The following is a 20,961-nucleotide window of genomic DNA, read 5'->3' as shown; positions in this document are numbered from 1 at the left end:
GGTCGCAGACACTGAAGTGCTGCTGGGGGGTATGCATGGACAAGGTGGAGAGAGGGTAGGGCAGCTATGTGTAGCTGGGAGGTTAGACAGTGGGCAGGGGAGGGGGGGGGGGGGTGTATTGGAAAAGGTGAGAAGTATAAAGATTGGGTGCGCTGGTGGAATGAGGGTTGTGGATGAGGACAATGACTAATGAAGGTTGAGGCCAGTAGGATTATGGGAACATAGGATATATTGCAGAGAAAGTTCCCACCTACGCAATTCAGAAAAGTTGTTGTTGGTGGGAAGGATCCATATAGCACAGGCTGTGAAGCAGTCATTGTAATGAAGGATGTCATGTTTGGCAGCGCGCTGAGCACCAGGGTGGTCAACTTGTTTCTTTGCCACAGTTTGTCGCTAGCCATTCATGTGAACAGACAGCTTGTTGGTTGTCATGCCCACACAGAATGCAACACAGTGGTTGCAGCTTAACTTGTAGATCACATGACCGGTTTCACAGGTAGCCCTGCCTTTGATGGATAGGTGATGTTTGTGACCAGACTGGAGTAGGTGGTGGTGGTGGTGGTGGTGGTGGGAAGATATATGGGATATGTCTTGCATCTAGATCTATTACAGGCATATGAGCCATGAGGTACGGGGTTGCGTGCAGGGGTTGTGTAGGGATGGATGAGTATATTGTGTAGCTTCAGTGGACAGCAGAATACCACTGTGGGAAGGTTAGAAAGGAAAGTGGGCAGGACATTTCTCATTTCAGGGCATGACAAGAGGTAGTTGAAATCATGATGGAGAATGTCATTCAGTTGCTCCAGTCCTGGGTGTTCTGTCTAACCTACGGAATGCACATAGCTGCCCTACCTTTTCTCCTTCTCGTCCCTGCGTGCTCTCCAGCAACACTTCACTGTCTGCCACCTCTACCTTACTAACCCTCCCCCTCCCTGTTCCAGCCTCCTCCTTAGCCCCACTCAGTTGGCACTCCCATCATGCACTGGTGTTGCTGCTCGCAGTGTGGCTTCAGATACCAGAGACTGCAGCCTTATGTGTATGTGAGTTGCATTTGTGTAATTTGTGTGTGTGTGTGTGTGTGTGTGTGTGTGTGTGTGCGCGCGCGTGCATGTTTTTATGGTCTATTTTTGACAAAGGACATACTGGCCAAAAGCTTATTTGTGAGACAGTGCTTTTGTTGTGCCCATTTGCGACTCAGCATCTCTGCTGTATGGTGAGTAGCAACTTTCCTTTTCACAATATTGGCACAAGAAGACTGTACAACAAACAAAATGAACTTACAAACTTATATTGAAAATCCTAAAGAGAAAATCATATGTATGTAAAGTGAAATCAGATTTGTCCCACAATTTTGCTATACTCCAAGTGGAAAGATCGAGGTCTATGGAGAGGTAGTACAGTTTTACGATGAACAGGGAAGATGTCGAGTGGATGGAGAAAGAGTTGAAAGCACAGTAATTATTTGCAGTGCCATACTCAAATCACATTGGAGTCCTCAGGTTTTGAGGATGGGGGAGTCATAATTAGTGGTTTCTGATTTTTGTGACTGTTTCAATTAAAAATTCCTTTATCTGCACTTTTTTTTTTTTTTTTTTAACTAGAAACAAACTTCATAGTCTTAGGTACACCACACATAGGAATTTAATGCTGAAACGTGTGCAGTTAATGTGGTATGCAAATGGAGAGTTTTATGCCAATGGATTAGAACCTAGTTCTGACCATCATAATCCCTCAGGCCTCCTAGAAAGATGACCAGTTTCCAGGTATATTATAATTTATTGACTTTCTCTCTCATCTTCCATGATGACTTTCTGACAAAGTGAACTATGACTCTTAGTGAATTGTTGAGGTGTTTAAGATAAGGCTCTAAAATGAGTCTCCATTATGCACAGGAGATTGGTTGAAGAAAAAAGTAAGCAGTAGTAGGATTATCATATGTACTGGAAAGATTGATCTGACAGTAAGGTTAATATGCCGGAGGAGAATGAACAGCTAATGTTGTTTGTTTTCTGGTGCTGAGAGGGACTGTGACAAAAAGGCTGCCACATTGTCACTGTTCTCCTAACACACTGCTCTATCAAATGATGAAATAACGTGAAAATTTGAAAAATTTTCATGAAAGAATTCGCTGACATTATAGCACTAAATATTGTCACTGTAAGAAACAATTTTATCAGAATTAATAACGTAATCCCGTTGCCCAAACATTTTAATAATGACACTGAAAGGTTTACATTTCTTTCCAAAAACCAAAAAGAAATCTTTAAGGTGTGTGTCAACTTTTTTTCTATATTTTTTAAATGATGAACAGTGATACAAAATTAATTTGCAGCAGCCTATAAAAAAGTCAGCTGTAAACAGGAATAATTTCACCACGGTTTTGAAGTCCTCTGCAGTTTTTCTTGACCTTTGCTACAATTACGCTTGACACACTTTGAACTTTGGCTTTTAAACTTCAGTACTACATTCTGTCACTTACGTCATCCAAATTATCCATATCATCAGCACCATCTTCCCAAGTAGGTAACTGATGAGGTGGACGGTGGCGTAAAGTGTGCTGTGGCGGAGAACTTATAACAAGACTAGACAACATTTCAGGATGAACTGAATTTCCCCACTGTGCACTGGATTCAGTACCTGCATGAACACAAACACAGTTTACAGAAATTGCTGCTAATGTAATATTTCAGGTTTATAATCTTAGATGAAAGATTACTTCACACTGAACCTCATCGCATACCATCAAGGAGTACATGTTCTGCAGATAATTTGCCATAGTTATCTCCACAATTATAATTCCAGATCACTCTCGAACTTATATACTGTGTTAAATCTTCAGTGATCAACAGGTATTAGACTTAATTATGCAAGACATTGTGATAATAAAAAAGAAACAAAATGCAAATTTAAAAAACTTAGACGAATCTGACTGGTATGATACGGCTAGATCTCTATAATGATACACAAGTTTCCTTCAGTTGACTGTAGTATTCTTCTCACACAAATTCTGAAACTAGTCACACACATAAAAATTTTTTCATGTAATAAGAGAAACAAATAATAAAACTGGAACTTCATTTAATTTAAGAAATATATTAATCCTTACTGATTTTTTTAATGAAACGATATGCTGCATCAAGATACATCATCAATCATGAAAACCAACCATAAATTAGTTAGCCTTTAATTTTCTTATGTCAAATGGATGGCTTTGGAATAGGGGCTCAAAGACAAGATCATCAGCAGTTATGTGGGTATATAATGAATAAAAACAGTTTAAACTGTTTAACAAAATTACATGTATATTAGAAACTTCCAATCACATAAGTGCAAACTTTTTATAGTCTGAAACATATTCAACTATCACACATAAACAGACATTGAAAATAATATTTAGGATGCAGACTGAAAAATTACCATGACTTTCCTCTCAAAAGAAATAAAAATAAGCTAGAGAACATGCACACAAACAACATTATCAGTTTACAACTATACAAAAATTATCTACTTCTCTTACCTTGCTCCACTATACTAAAATCTGCAGTCCTCTCATAATCTGGAGAGCAGTACAAGATTGACGCATCCCAGCTGGCCTTACCAGCAAGATCGCGTAAAATGACGCGCACCTGGGAGAGAGCAGTACGGAGGCCAGCCGTCACTCCCCCACCAGGGACATCTAGAGTAGGAAGCTCGACCAGCGAGACTAGCAAACGGCTACTTAACACAAACAACTGAAAAACAACAATATTAATGATTGTAAGTAACAGAATTTTTGTTGGACAGTGTAGATTTTAAAAAAGTGAACAGTATGAATTAATCAATAAAATATTTTACCAATTAATCAATAAAATATTTTACCTACATGGTTGTAGGATGCCATGCAGCTAAAATAACAGGGCAAATCTAGTTATCTGCCACTTAGATATCTCACTGGTTACTTACTACATCTAAGAAATGTTGAAAATTCACAACCATATTAACTAATAGTGTAAGAGAGCTAGTCTGAACCAATATGAACAGCACACTTTCAAATAAAAGATGCTCTCATCCCAAGTGGTTGTCAAAGTTGTATGCTTTTTTATATTCCAGAAAATAATAAAATCTGAAAATATTTTTTCTGATACAGGGTTTCAAGATTGACACTTCTAGACAAAACAAAAATCAGCTAACGCCAATCAGGTAACAGGAGAAACCACAAAAGTCATATGAAACACCAAAAAGTACCAACCAACTGTACAGAAGGTTATCATTCACTTTCAGTTGGATGGTGTTAGTGCGAGGAGCACAGACGTCCTAATGTTAAAGTGTCGATGTGCAAGTATATTTCATACAACAATATTTTAAAATTCTCTACTGTTCTTTAAATATATGCTGTTATATTAATACGGCAAACTACAGTGTTTTTTGAACTAGATATGGATTGGAACAGAATTCCAATCCTGATGGAAATATGTATGATGTATGAAGGACATTGCAGAGTACAAACAATGCTGCAAAGGAAAAACACAGGCACTGCAATATAGTGTTCCATGCCAAGACACGGCTGTGACAATAATTACATGTCTCTTCCTGTGTGGGAATAACAGCAATTGTGAGAGAAAAGGGTGTTGCATCACTCCTGGAGGCCAGCTTAGATGGCTGAGGTGGGTAAGGTGACGGCTCGTGTAGAGTAGGAAATCTGAGTTCAAATCCAGGTTCAACAAAAATTTTCATTGTCATTGTATAGCTGGAGTCTCATCATATTCACAATTGTGAATACATTTCTTGTATATAAATTTTATTAGCCTAAGAAGTGTTTTGAATGTTGTTTCAAATTAATAACACCAGAAAGCCTCAAAAAATGACGTTTAACAATGCCGAAGGAAGGAAATAAACTCTTTAGTGAAATGGATATTTTCCTCACACTACTTATTTTCAACTGACATTGTACTATTTTCCCCAATTACAAATAATTTTTTAAAAATTATTACAAGAGTGCAGATTTTGTCATTTTTGGCTTATGTGTGAGTTCTGTATTAGAAAATGAATATCTTTCATCTGGAGAAACCAGTTAAATGCAGTTCTCACTAAGAGAAGTTAAACAGATGTGGCAGAAATCTGTTATGTGCATAGCTGAATATTTCATACAGCAAAAATCATTTAGGTGTACTTAAATGATTTTTCCTGCACTTCGTTGATAGGCTTGTTGAAATTATTTAAACAACAATTCATCACGTGCACTTAATGGATTTCAGCAGAAAATGGTATGCAATGTAATAGAGACTAATTTTATAAGTAGATTGTGGTATGCGTATGTTTATTAGCTTCAGCTATCATAAAAGTGATTTAAAGTTAGTCTATAGCAATATTACACTACATAAACAGTGGGACATAAATTTTATTGCACCTTACTTGAAAGATATCAAAGACAAATTTTGTTGGGAAAATGATAGTTGCTACCCACCACATAGCAGAGATGCTGAGTCGCAGGATAGACACAAAAAATTCACAAAATAACCTTTCTCTCTCTCTCTCTCTCTCTCTCTCTCTCTCTCTCTCCGTCTGTGTGTGTGTGTGTGTGTGTGTGTGTGTGTGTTTATCATCTATTTTCGACAAAGGCTTTGTTGGGTGAAAGCTTTTTGTATGACAGTCTTTTCGTTGTGCCTATGTGCTATTCAGCACCTCTGCTATATGTCTTTTCATAATATTGTTACAGTCTATGCTGGATTTTCCATTGTAAAGATACATTTTGTTAGCAGATGATGGTAAATCTGTGTTTAGTATTATTCTCAACAGCCCGCATCAATGCTGGTGATTCACTGCTGGCCTCTAATAATAACACATTACCTCAACAATGTGACATCAGTATTACTGTTGCTTATTTGCAGTTGATGTGCATGAATATCTAAACACCTACTCAAGCAAAAGCTGCTGAGAGTTCAGTAAGTGCAGGGGCCTTGTGCCAGTTGCCTACAGTCAGTGTAATTCTAAAAATGTTTTCAAGAATTGCTCTGCTTGTGCCATTGACCAATAAAGGGCTACCTAAAGAAGATAAAAAGAGCAGGTAAGCAACAAAATTTTACTCTACACATGAACTTAATTCTTACGATACTCTGAAATTTTAAAACACAGGAAGTAATTTTATTTCATATCTTTATTTTAAGGAACAGAATTTAAATCTCTAAGTGCATCTACTGGAAGCAAAGCAGATAACAGAAGCAGAGTGTACAATGGAATCTCCAAACAGACAAATGCCACAAGATAAACCAATGCAGAAACTGTATCAGGTAAGCTCTGGGGGGGAGTACTTTTAGTGCAATGGTCAATCATTGTGCTAAAGACAATGGTCTTGACTCTGATTGTTCTGTCAAGGATCCTGACTATGAACCACATTCTGGTGATAGAGAGAGTACAGACCTCACAATTAAAGAAAAAAGTACTGTAAAACAGAACAACGGTGGTAAACAATCAAAATGGGATAAAAGCGATCCCAAAGATGGAATATAAAAATAGAATTAAAAAGTATAAAACTGAATCTTTAACCAAAGCTAGTTAACTGCAAAAAATTTAGATACAACTACAACAAACATTTCTCAGATGAAATGAGGTACTCCTTTTCTAGAAGCTTCTGGGACTGTGATTATACAAGACAGAAAGATTTTAGTCTTGGTTACACAGTGAGTCTTAACTCCAGCAGAAAGAGGAAATACTGAGCCACCACTGAAGTAAGATAAGGATTCTAAGATTTACTACTTAAATAAAGACAATGACAAAGTCAGCATATGTAAGAACTTCTTAATTAAAACTTTATGTATTTTAGCTGATGTAACCGATACTGTATGGAAATGGAAAGATGAAAGTGGACTTTTCATAGGAAGCGACAAGAGAGGCAAAAGATTTGTACATAATAAAACTAAACCAAATGATATACAGATAGTTATAAAACATATAGGAAAGTTTTCTGCAGTGGAGTCCCACTACTCAAGGGAAACCACAAAACGATTATTCTTAAACCCCAAAATACGTAGATCTAAAAGGTACAGTCTGTGCAAGGAAGAATGTAAGGATTTCAAATCAGCTTGGTCATGGGACACTTACCAGATGGGATGAGAAGGAAACACTCATCCTGTCTGGTAAGTCTCCGCTGACCTGGGGTTCTGGGTGACTTTTCCGTACCCTATCCCTTTTCCTAAACCTCTCCAGTTCCTTTCCCTTCACCCCTCTTCCTTTCCCTTCACCCGTCTTCCTTTCCCTTCAACCCTTCTGCTGGAAGGAGGAGCTACTGGCTCCAAAATCTTCCATAGGTAAAACCTTTTTTATGTGTGTGCGTTGTCCTGCTGCCACTTGGCGTGTAGTTTTTTTTTCTATCCAACCACATTACATTGTCAAAAACTGATTAATTTCGTTTTTATAGCATCAGTTGTTTTCTTTGTGTCAACTTACTACTGTTTTATAACTACAACCACATAAATTCAGCATCTAAGAGAGTTACTATGGATCACAGAAATGCACTGACCATGTTATGACAAAAGATAACAAAGGGGAAAGTAAAAATAACCACCTCAAAAAACTGCATATCTGACCACGAGGTCCTTACTATGAGAAATGATGTAGAAAATGTACTTAACAAAAAGTGATACGTTTATACATAAAAAAATTAATTATGGTAAAGTTCAGAAGGGATTAGGGAATGAAATGGGACTCAATATACAACACAGCTTATCTAATTGATAAACGGGACAATTTCTATGCACAAGCTATTCAATAAAACTTTAAACGAACCATGCCCTTCATTAAAAGAACTAACTAAAGCTATAAATCATGAAACTGAGTATTTCCCTTCTGAAATCATTGAAATGAGAGATAACATGAAAGATTGTCACATATTCTTTATAACAATAGAGACTTAATTAAAATATTTTTTAACAGAACACAAGCTCTTCAGAAACATGTACAGAGATTCCTTGACTAATCTTAAAGCTCAGAAATACAACTGTCAAGTCCAGCTGTGTTAGTAAAACAGTGTGGAGAATAATGCGTAAAGAGTGTGGGACACAGCAGTATCATGAACACACCAGAATAAGGTTAAAAGAGAATGATGAAATAATAAACGACCCAAAAGAAGTGAAAGAAAAAGATCAGTACAACTGGTACAAATGAAATGTACGACTGGCCACCCAGTTTTAATGAGCAGCAGCAACTCTTAAACGTGAAATTTTAAACAATAATGGAAATTTATGGACAGAAAAATAGGTAAAATATGGGAAATGCCCACCTTACAAGAAAAAGGGCAAGTGTTCGAAAGGTAGTGTTAACTGTTTTCTATTACATGTTTCTGTGTGCCACCCAATCCTCTATAGGTGTTTGTCTTACCTTTAAATTACGTAAATCTTAAACAAGCTGTATAAAGGAGAAAAGCAACAGGCACTTTCCTTGATATGAGTAAAGCATTTGATACTGTGAAACATATCATTTTCGAATGCAAGAACCAGTTTACTGTTAGAAACATTTTTGCATTTAATGTCATATAATTTTACTAAAATTTTCACATTTAAAGCCATATAATTTAACTAAATTAGAAAAATGTGGGCTGAGAGGAGCAGCCTTACAACTGCTCAGCTTCTACTTGAAAAGACAGGAAACCATGCCTTAAAGTGACTTACAAAAAGAATGAATAGCTTCTAACAACTAAATTAACCTACAGGGTACTTTAAAGTGGTTTGCCTAAAGTAAGTATATTGCGATATTTTCTATTCCTTGTGTATGTTAATGATTCAATGGAATCCCAAAACTGCAAGCTGTAAGTTATGTGGATGACACATCCTTTACCTTCTAGAACAATGATAAGCAAATCGCTGCCTTCAGCAGCAAAATCATTTACTGCAAATAAGGTACTTTAAATACAGGAACAACAGTGGAATGCAATGACTACTTTGCTGTAATCTAACTACAAATGTTATTCCATTTACACTTCCATTGGCACTTAGCTACATAAATATGAATTTCTGAATATTATTGTGGATGAACATCTCTCATGCAAAGAACATAAGTAGTATATTCATCATAGTTCTGGACCAAAGAGCATTTTCAAGTAAAAATTATAGGTTGCAAACCTACATTTTTAATTTCGCTGTTTTTCTCAACCAGAAAAATCTCATTTGCCAATATTGAAGAAAAAGAAACTCTTATTATCTCATTTAAAAATTTTCGAATCTAATAAATTTTGTTCTTTATAAATAATAACCCAAAAATCTCATTTGCCTAATATATATACATATATATATATATGGTTATACTAGAGGGAAACATTCCACGTAGGAAAAATATATCTAAAAACAAAGATGATGTGACTTACCAAATGAAAGTGCTGGCAGGTCGACAGACACACAAACAAACACAAACATACACACAAAATTCAAACTTTCGCAACAAACTGTTGCCTCATCAGGAAAGAGGGAAGGAGAGGGAAAGACGAAAGGATGTGGGTTTTAAGGGAGAGGGTAAGGAGTCATTCCAATCCCGGGAGCGGAAAGACTTACCTTAGGGGGGAAAAAAAGGACGGGTATACACTCGCGCGCACACACACACACACACACACACACACACACACACACATACCCATCCACACATATGCAGACACAAGCAGACATATTTAAAGACAAAGAGTTTGGGCAGAGATCTCAGTCGAGGCAGAAGTGCAGAGGCAAAGATGTTGTGGAATGACAGGTGAGGTATGAGTGGCGGCAACTGGAAATTAGCGGAGATTGAGGCCTGGTGGCCTGGAGGCCTGGTGGATGCACCCTCCCACCACCACCTACTCCAGTCCTGTAACCCGGAAGGTGTACACGATCAAAGGCAGAGCCATGTGTGAAAGCACCCACGTGATTTACCAACTGACCTGCCTACACTGTGACGCATTCTATGTGGGAATGACCAGCAACAAACTGTCCATTCGCATGAATGGACACAGGCAGCCAGTGTTTGTTGGTAATGAGGATCACCCTGTGGCTAAACATGCCTTGGTGCACGGCCAGCACATCTTGGCACAGTGTTACACCGTCCGGGTTATCTGGATACTTCCCACTAACACCAACCCATCCGAACTCCGGAGATGGGAACTTGCTCTTCAATATATCCTCTCTTCCCGTTATCCACTAGGCCTCAATCTCCGCTAATTTCCAGTTGCCGCCACTCATACCTCACCTGTCATTCAACAACATCTTTGCCTCTGCACTTCCGCCTCGACTGACATCTCCGCCCAAACTCTTTGTCTTTAAATATGTCTGCTTGTGTCTGTATGTGTGTGTGTGTGTGTGTGTGTGTGTGTGTGTGTGTGTGTGTGTGTGTGTGTGCGTGTGTGTGCGTGTGTGCGCGCACGCGCGAGTGTATACCCGTCCTTTTTTCCCCCCTAAGGTAAGTCTTTCTGCTCCCGGGATTGGAATGACTCCTTACCCTCTCCCTTAAAACCCACATCCTTTCGTCTTTCCCTCTCCTTCCCTCTTTCCTGATGAGGCAACAGTTTGTTGCGAAAGCTTGAATTCTGTGTGTATGTTTGTGTGTCTATCGACGGGCCAGCGCTTCCGTCTGGTAAGTCACATCATCTTTGTTTATATATATATATATATATATATATATATATAACTTACCGAACGAAAGCGCTGGCAGGTCGATAGACACACAAACAAACACAAACATACACACAAAATTCTAGCTTTCGCAACCAACGGTTGCCTCATCAGGAAAGAGGGAAGGAGAGGGAAAGACGAAAGGATGTGGGTTTTAAGGGAGAGGGTAAGGAGTCATTCCAATCCCGCAAGCGGAAAGACTTACCTTAGGGGGAAAAAAGGACAGGTATACACTCGCGCACACACACACACACATCCATCCACACATACAGACACTTGTATATATATATATATATATATATATATATATATATATATATATATATATATATATATATATATAGAGAGAGAGAGAGAGAGAGAGAGAGAGAGAGAGAGAGAGAGAGGAGGAAACAATTCAGTCATTAGTAGTCAGGGTCACACATCCAAAGTGGTCCACTAATTTCTTGAAGGGATGGATAGGAGAGGCTATGCAGCTTTCTTGGATATTTTTAGAATGTTATCATTACAGAGGAGCTTATGGCAAAACAAAAATACTGCACTGGAACTCTGTGAAGTAACAGGAAGGGCAAAGTAGCCTAAGTAGTATTCCAAAATTTTTGAAAAGTGGAATCAATAATTGCTACACTAAGGAAGGTGTATGTCATGGTAAGTGGACAGAAAAAGTGTGAGGTCATTACAATTCCTAGTGATTATGGGGATGATTAATTTGAAAGTCACAATGTGCTGAGGAAAAAATTAAGCTACAGTTGATTGACGAATACAATATATTTATGAAGAGCATTGACAGAGACGATCAGATGTTGGCCTATTATCACCAAACTTACAAAAGGCTTTGTTCTATAAGAAACTTTGAACACCTTTATTCCGTATGATGCTTTATAGTTCATATTTTTGGTACAATAAGCGTAACACACACATCAAGAAAAGTTTTGCATCACTTCGGTTCCGGGAATTCCAGAACCTGTACAGAAAATTGGAACAGAGATCGACATAAACATAATTTCCGCCGCCCTTTTTTATTGCTCATGAAAACCACAGAGTGTATGTGGTACCACCATACAGTGAGAACTTCAGAGATGATGGTACAGATTGCTGTACATATCTGTACCTCTAATACACAGTAGCACGTCCTCTTGCATTGATGCACGCTTGTATTCGCCGTGGAATAATGTCCACAAATTCATCACGGCACTGTTGCTCCAGATTGTCCCACTCCTCAACGGCGATTCGGAGTACATCCCTCAAAGTTCAAAAGGTTCAAATGGCTCTGAGCACTATGGGACTTAACATCTGAGGTCATCAGTCCTCCCATCATGGCATACTATCCACAAGTTCATCAAGGCACTGTTGGTCCACATTGCCCCACTCCTCAATGCCGATTTGGCGTCGATCTCTCAGAGTGGTTGGTGGGTCATGTCATCAATAAATAGCCCTTTTCAATCCATCCAGGAATGTTCAATAGGGTTCATGTCTGGAGAACATGCTGGCCACTCTAGTTGAGCGACGTTGTTATCCTGAAGGAAGTCATTCACAAGATGTGCACGATGGGGGTGCAAATTGTTGTCCATGAAGATGAATTCCTCGCCAATATGCTGCTGATATAGTTGCACTATTGGTCGGAGGATGGCATTCACATATCATACAACCGTTAAAGCACCTTCCATGACCACCAGCAGCATACACTGGCCCCACATAATGCCACCCCAAAACATCAGGGAACCTCCACTTTGCTGCACTCATTGGACAGCGTGTCAAAAGCGTTCAGCCTGACCGGGTTGCCTCCAAACACATCTCCGACGATTGTCTGGTTGAAGGCATATGCAACACTCATCATGACGAGAACATCATGCCAATCCTGAGCTGTCCATTCGGCATGTTGTTGGGCCCATCTGTACCGTGCTGCAGGGTGTCGTGGTTGCAAAGATGAGCCTCGCCATGGATGTTGGGAGTGAAGTTGCGCATCATGCAGCTTATTGCATACAGTTTGAGTCTTAACACGACATCCTGTGGCTGCACGAAAAGCATTATTCAACATGGTGGCATTGCTGTCAGGGTTCCTCTCAGCCATAATCCATAGGTAGTGTCATCCACTGGAGTAGTAGCCCTGGGGCGGCCTGAGCGAGGCATGTTATCGCCAGTTCCTGTCTCTCTGTATCTCCTCCATGTCTGAACAACATCGCTTTGGCTCACTCCGAGACACCTGGACACTTCCCTTGTTGAGAGCCCTTCCTGGCACAAATAAACAATGCAGACGCGATTGAACCGCGGTACTGACCATCTAGGCATGGTTTAACGACAGACAACATGAGCCGTGCACCTTGTAGGGCTTCAAGAATTTCTGCGTGAATTATAGAACTACCTGCACTTCGTCCATCTTGAACACACAATATTTTAAATAGAAGTGTGAGAGAGACAAATCCGACCTACTATGCATTGCATGTTTGTTCGTGCAGGTCTAAAAACAGTCACAAGCAAAATGTGAATGCGGTGGCCAAACGGCGACCGACAAGTACCTGCTCTATGATCCATAGTTTCAGTGTATCTGTAGAGAAGAACAAGGAGTGTTTATGTATTATTCTGTGCTTTTAGTGACAGAGATGATTGTTAAGGACAAATGAAGAAATGAGGTTAGACTTTCAAGTAATTCATGTGTTGGACTTGCTAGAAGGAAGACATGTTCATAAATTATGTGGTTGTTAAACCAACGCTATTGTAAATGTGTTTAATTGAGTCTAATGCGAGACGAATCGGTTAACTTGCAAACATTCAAATATTTATGTGAGAAATGGTGAATTTTTTCTTTGCGGAAGTTGAAACATACCAAGACTACTAAAAGTATTCTGCCAGTATCCACTTATTTCATGAGTATAGAGAGAGAGAGAGAGAGAGAGAGAGAGAGAGAGAGAGAGAGAGAGAGAGAGAGAGAGAGACACTGATAAATTTCGTTAACCAGCAGTAATCTTTGGAGAAGAAGTTTTTGGAAATCGAAGTAGACGGCAATACAAAGAAGAAGCTTGGCAGTGCTTACCAAGTAAGTCAACTGATGTGAGAGAGGTGTGCATTTTGCAATCCTACTTCAGATTGATTCTTGTTGTTTAAAGCATTAGAACCTCCTTCCTGGTGGAAAGACTGGAACTGATCAGCTGTCGGACCCCCTTCGTCTAATAGGCGCTGCTCATGCATGATTGTTTACATCTTTGGGCGGGTTTAGTGATATCTCTGAATAGTCGAAGGGACTGTGTCTGTGATACAATACCCACAGTCAATGTCTATCTTCTGGATTCTGGGAACTGGGTTGATGCAAAACTTTTTTTGTTTTGTGTAGAATGTACAAAATTAACAAGCATGAAATCTGTATATGAATATTTTCAAATCTGCTACCTGAACCACTGCATAGTGTCCAAAGTTTTAGATTTTATTTGACAGGGTACTTACCAAAGGACCCAAGCAACAAATGAAAAGTATATAGTGCAACTTTGCATCATTAAGAACAAAATTAAGAAGGATTACATTTTCAGTTGTCCCTGTCCTGGCTTGCCAAGATTGCATCCAACACTTTGCTTTCCAGAGTTCCATCAGTACCAGTAAATACCACTTTTAATGTTCAAATTTGCTATCATTTTAAGACTGTATTTGCAGCACCCTTGTCCTCAATGTATTCATCTTTTCAACAAGTTTTCTACTGCATATTTTTCTACATTGCATGAGAATCTTAATGCTGTACACTTATTTAACCTATGTATTGTGAACTATATATGTAAATGTTTCAATAAATTCTCTGTGTCAATGAGTTCTTATTTTGTAGCCACATCCTTTTCATATTCACGGTGGAGCATTATGAGAAGTATGTTAGTGAGGGCAAATAAGAATTAACTTGTTCCACAGCATTCTGCTTCATAATTAGGATGACAGAAGACAACTAGAAACACAAAGAGCAGCAGCTACTGATAATTCAACTCTCACATTTTCTGCCCGAACCTGGTTTTCAGCAAGTATCAGGTGCATGATGTAATTTTTTGTAATGTTTTTAGAGACCTCAGGTCATGTTGGTGTTTAGGTCTTATTATGACAACGTGTCAAAGAGATTTGAGTGAAAAAATGGTTAATGCTTCTGGAAGGTAAGCTTCATGCATTCCAGGTGAATGTGCTAAGAATTATTCAGGTTATCAGTACCAGGAATATTGTTGTGATATAATCAAATCAGGAAAAAAAAACAAAATTACATATAAACCTCTTAAACAATATTAGTTTTGTGTTGACTTTCTGCCTTTTGAATTTATAAGTTTCTCAGTTTTCTCAAGTATCCATTCAATTCATTCTTATAAGTCTGTCAATGGACATAGGAAGCACCACCTTGGAAAAAAATAGTCTTATGGTTTGCTAAAGGTTAACTCAATTAAATTACAAAGACAACAATGATTCATCAATAACATGACATTCTCACCAGGAAATTTTAGTATTTACTATGTTTAGAAAAGGGAGGGGAGCAGAGAAGGAATTTGTATTGGCTTACCTGGATATTTGGGGCAGAAAAAACTTCTGCACTGAGCTCATCAGCAGAAAGGCCTGGTACATCATCTTGTTCAACTACCATTGAAGACAATCGAGCTGCCCCTATGCCCATTGGAAAGTGGCCAAGGTGATTTACAAGATGCATTAATACCTGTAATTGGAATTACAGTATTATTTACTAGTTAACATTGCTAATTTCCACAGAATCCATTATTTCTTTATACACATATAGGAGTTCTATGTCGAACAAAAAAGTTGAACCAAAAAGCTATATGCCTGAAACTGGCTATACGGCAGTAGTCAGAGGAGTGGAATGTAGCATAAAAAAAATCAGTCAGAATAAGAATCTGTCGATCAGCATAAAAATTCCGAATGTGTGCATGAAAACACATTACCTATAGAAATCATAAGCAAAATCAAGTGCGTACCGGATGTCACGGATGGCTGACACACAAAATCACTTAACACTAGAAGTACCTTACCGGTCAATCTGACCAGCAAGCGTTGTTTAACATCTCATAAATAGCAAACATTGTAATTTAGGGGGTTTATATTTCATGACTTATGTACTTTGGTGGTTTATAATTTCTGTAAAAGACACACATCTATTACAAAAACTAAGTGAATTATAAACATTTTTATCCTAAAGGACCACAGTCAGTCATTTTGGCTGCTGAATACTTTTTACATCTGCTTAGCCTATTTTTATTTCACTGTTGTGATCTCATTCTCTCTCTTTCTTTCCAATTTACTTTATTTAATGGAAGAGATGCCACACTTCTACTGCTTGCACTCTGTCAATCCATTGTTGTGCTCTGCAGTAGTTTAGTGCTCCTTGATATTATGGTGCATTGGTATTTTCGTTTGGATAGAGAATTATTGAATTACTTTAACAGTTTACCAAAAGAAGATTCAGAAAGATGATAAGTTGGGTGATAAAGATGATGTCGAATATCAGCCTAATGAAACAGAACAGTGTGAATTATCAGTCAGATGATGATATTCTGAACCTGTACAACAACATACAAACAATGCAGTGTTTAGGGGTTTGATTCCAGTGATACCACAAATTCCTACTCACGGCCGAGTATGAAATTTTTTTTTTTTTTTTTTTTTTTTTTTTTTTTGAGTAAAATTATTGTTATGTTTTTAAGTCTTGTGTTTGCAATCTTATCATTTACTAGAGTGAATCAAAATGTAGGTTACACTTATGGCCATTTATTAAATCACAAACACAGAGGCAACATGGCTATGACAACATACAATTTAAGTTCACTTCTCCACATAGTCCCCAAGAGACCATAAACCATTTCAGAATGGGTAACCAACTTTTTGATTAAGGCTGTGTAGAAATCACCTCCAGTGCTATCTAGCCACATTAATACACCTGCTTTCAGCTCATCATTGTTTCAGAATCAGCGTTCCCCAAGACCCTCTTTCATCTTGTCGAACTTAATAATCGCACTGTGGTAGGTCCGGACTGTAATGGACGATGCTACTATACCTGCCACTTGAATCGCTGAAGCAGGTCTGACATTTGGTGGGCCGAGTGCAGTGTTGAATTATCGTGCAACAAAATCACCCTGACACTCAATTTTCCCCACCGCATTTCTTTAGTTATCTTATGCAGCTGCTGCAATGTTTGACAATATGAAGCAGAATTGATTGTCATGCCTTTTGGCATAAATTCCACTTGCAGCACACCATCCATGTCAAAGAACACTGTCACCATCACCTCTCCTGCTCAAGGTTGGGCTTTAGTCTTCTTTCGTTGTGGTGATGTGGTGTGCACCCATTCCATCAATGTTCTCTTTGTTTCGGGGGGTAAAATGGTGCAACCACATTTCATCCCCTGTTATGATTCACCACAGAAACTTGCTGCCCTCCACAGAATACCATCCCACAGAAAACCTTCCAAAAATGACAGCGGTGATTGGAAATGTTGTCCCTTGTGAACATTTGTGAGCAGCTGTGGGATCCATCTGGCACACAGTTTTTGACATCCAAGGTCCTGGTGGACAATGGAGAACACACTGCCACACAACATGTTCTGCATGCTGACAATTTCCTGCAGTGTGATACTCTCTAATGATCACATCCATAGAGTCAACATTGCACAGTACTGGATGTTGGGGGCCTGTCTTCGTGATATTCGTCAGTGAGATCCCTGCGTCCAGCATCAAAGTTTTTACACCACTTTACAATACCTGGGTGAGAGATTGAACACTCACCATACACAGCATTTATTTCATGGTGAATGTCCGTGCAATTGAGCCATGTAGCCCACAGAAATCTGATTGTTGCACGCACATCCAATTTGGAGCGAACATCCAGTTGATGCACCATTCAGCCTAGCCTGCTCGTACACACAACATGACAAGATACCACACCACCCGTCCTATTGGATTTCAGTAGTTACTGTCATGGTTACTCACTGGCCATGGTCACGACACACAGCATGCTCTCGCTGCAATCCAGTGAAACTTTCTCTTTGATTTGCCCTCATATCTTGAATCCTGAGTCCAGTAAACTTGTCCCTCTGCATAGACTTTTATTTCCTTTTATAAAAATTGATATTACTCTAGAAATCTTAGTAAGCTTCCAGTCATTGGTGATATTCCTGCTCTTCCAACATTCGTTTAAGAGATGTTGAGTTGCAGGCGTAGCATCATTCCTCCATATTTCAGCAATTCAGCATTAATACCATCTCTTCCTGTCACTTTTCTGTTTTTCAGTGATGTTAAGGCACATGTTATTTTATCAGACTGTATTTCATCTAATCCCTTGTAATCTATTGAATTAACTTCAGTTGATTGTGCTCTATTATCATACCACAATCCCTTGAAATGATTTACCCATTGTTTTTCTTCAATACTGTTTATTTGTATCTTCTCTTTTTCTATCATGTTTAATGTTTTTAAAACTTTGTAGGCCATTTATTGTCTCTCGAGAACACTGTTCTCGATATTAGAAATAAATCCATCCCAATGTTCCTGGCGTGCTTTTCTAACTACACATTTAGCAATATTTCTGCTCTCCTTGGAGTATTGCTTCTTCTCCTCTATGGGATTGTATAAATATTTACACACACACACACACACACACACACACACACACACATCCTGTTTTTCTTTAACAACTTTCATTATATCCCCGTACCACATTTTTAGACCCAATCTTTTCCATAATCTTGGTAGCAGAAGTGTTTTTTAATAGCTTCCAAGACAATTTCAGATTAATGCAGAGAAACTGAAATGAACCCTTGAGTGGGTGTAGGCGAGTAACTCATTATACAAAGATGACTGGCCATATTTTTCTGAAACAACTGATGTAAAGGAAATGGTAGAAATTGCACATCAGCCTCATGTTACTAATATATGGCTTACACTGCTGAAGCACGTGCCCACAACGTGGTTATTAGGCAGCCTGGAATGCAACAGTCTCGCAACTCAATCCAGCATTCATGAAGTTTCACATGTAAGCCTCCAAGGCAGTTGTGGCTGCTGTCAATCCACCAATGTAAACTTGACACTTAAGATAAACCAAGAACAAAGTGCATGACTGGGGCAACTCACAAGCTGTTGATAGTTACCACTTAGTGATGTCAGGCACCATGAAAATTTTTCCTTTATTCAGCAAAGGGACGTCCAGGATGGGTAAACAACAATATGGGAACAATAGGCTGCTACTCACCGCATAAAAGAGGTGTTGAGTCACAGACAGGCCTAATAAAAGAGACAGCTAACATATTTAATCTTTCAGACAAAGTCATTCTTCTGAACGAAATAGAAAGCACACATGTACGCACACACGCATACCCCCCCCCCCCCCCCCCCCCCCCCCCCCGCCCCAACCCCATATACACAAACAGATATATGGCCACTGTCTCTGGGCACTGGGGACTGAAGGACTTTGTTGAAAAGCTGAAATATTTTTGCAGTCTTGTTCACAGTGCCTCTTGTGAACACCCCCTCTATATGGTGAGTAGCCATCTGTCCTGTCCATATTATTGCTTTCCTCTAATAAGTTCGTTTATACTCATCTAAATTCCCAACATTATAGACACTGCTAAACCACCCTGAACAGCACTGAGATGTTACCATTACTGTTTGGTCTTGACTTACAAAAACAGATGGGCCTTCTAATTCCTTTTCATTTCTTTTATTTATCCAGAGATCATCTTCCAATGACACTAGATTTTTCATCATACAATGAAAACAAATAGTTCAAAAATGCATACATACAGAATATTTATGTCTGCTTTGTGAGGATAGGACAAGTGGTCAGCTGTGGCTCTTATGAAAGAACCATCCTAACATATGCATGAAATGATGTAGGAAATCTTAAATCAGGATGGGCAGACAGAGAAAAAACTCCATCCTCCCAAATAGGGCCAGTGCCTTAACAATCGCACAGCCTCATTCAGCTGGTCTCTATTGCATAATGTCCTCTTGTCATACACTAGTTCTGTAAGATAAGTAGCACCAAAACTACAACTACGACAATATGTCACTTGCCACGAAGATATCATTGATTTATCACAGGCTGTTTATTGTACAACAGGAAGAGTTCTGCTTCATCAAACATTAAGTTCAATAAAGTTTCTGGGAGATTTTGCAGGACATCAGAGTATGTGCCTATTGATTAGCCAGCAAGAAACCTTATCATCACCTTCTTCCACAACGACCAGTTTGTAAGGATAGAATCATAAAGTAAGTGTGAAAATATCCCTACATTGTGGAAATCATATAATGGCTCATTTCCCTGTTTCAGCATTCTGTGGTGTCCAGAAACACAGCAATGTCTCTCATGATGCTTGGTTTTTAATGTAGAGTCCCTGCATTTTATTTTATTTTATTTATTTATTTATTTATTTTTTTGCACAAATTTTGATCAAATCTAATGCGTGGGAAAAACATACACTGCTGTGCCAAAATTTCTTGTTCTTAAATTACCTGCACAAAAATGTATGGTTTCTTGTTAGTCCACATTCAACTAAAATGATACTGTGCTGACTACTTAAGAGGCAGAACCCCAACTCACTTCACAACAATAGCTTCGGATAAGAGCTAGTAGCAAACCATGGAGTTACTTTTTCTGCAGCCTGTACTTTTGCAATGCCACAGTGTCTTTGTATGCCAAATATCAGTATGTCAAGCATTTTTTCATTAAAAAATTCCAGGACCTTGTCTGGGTGTGGTCGCACGAATCTGGTTACACAAAAGGGCATACAAAACATCATGCACTACCATAAGGGTTTTGATAGTGTTCTGCTTTGCAGTTTTAAAACTGGTCTGACAGTAAATTTGTTGTGTACACTGTGCACAAGAATGATAGCTCAAGATAATCAGCATTACAGTCATGTTCACATGATGACTAGACTAAAAAAAATTTGCACACAACAAAGACAAAAAGATATGGACAAATTTTCTGTCACAGCTGCCGTTTCTACCTGTGACATTATTTAGTGTGGTAACTTATAAATAGAGCTACAGTTGCATAAACTCAACCCACTGATTAAACTATGAAAAACGTGCACTATTCTGGGCAATGTTTCTCCTTAAGAAAACATGTCTCTATGCCTTACCTTTTTTTTTATTTGGGGTTAAATTTCCCCATATACACCTGCAACTTAAGACACACAATAATTTGTTTCAATTATGCATATTAATTACTCCCATGATGAAATAACTACCCTGTATATAGGGTGGATGGGGAAAGCTTTCTGTTGCATAAACTCTCACAAATGCATATTTTTTATTGAGTTGTATTAACAAAACACTCTCTCTCTCTCTCTCTCTCTCTCTCTCTCTCTCTCTCTCTCTCTCTCTCTCCCCCCCCC

At 38.7% G+C, this 20,961-nt stretch overlaps 1 protein-coding gene across 1 annotated transcript in view; it reads right to left on the bottom strand.

The window, feature by feature from the left end:
* LOC124601302 (probable Rho GTPase-activating protein CG5521) overlaps positions 1 to 20,961 on the bottom strand; it is a 253,206-nt gene that overhangs the window by 57,306 nt on the left and 174,939 nt on the right. The window contains exons 29-31 of the mRNA XM_047136237.1: positions 15,121 to 15,270; positions 3,518 to 3,731; positions 2,480 to 2,637 (exon numbers count right to left, since the gene is read on the bottom strand). Coding sequence (XP_046992193.1) covers positions 2,480 to 2,637; positions 3,518 to 3,731; positions 15,121 to 15,270 — 522 coding nt within the window. The remainder of the gene's footprint in view (positions 1 to 2,479; positions 2,638 to 3,517; positions 3,732 to 15,120; positions 15,271 to 20,961) is intronic.

This window comes from Schistocerca americana, chromosome 1 (assembly GCF_021461395.2).
Source record: "Schistocerca americana isolate TAMUIC-IGC-003095 chromosome 1, iqSchAmer2.1, whole genome shotgun sequence".
In the NCBI taxonomy this organism is placed as follows: Eukaryota; Metazoa; Arthropoda; class Insecta; order Orthoptera; family Acrididae; genus Schistocerca; species Schistocerca americana.
Note: the sequence above shows the minus strand (reverse complement) of the source record. Positions and strands in the feature narration are given on the sequence as shown.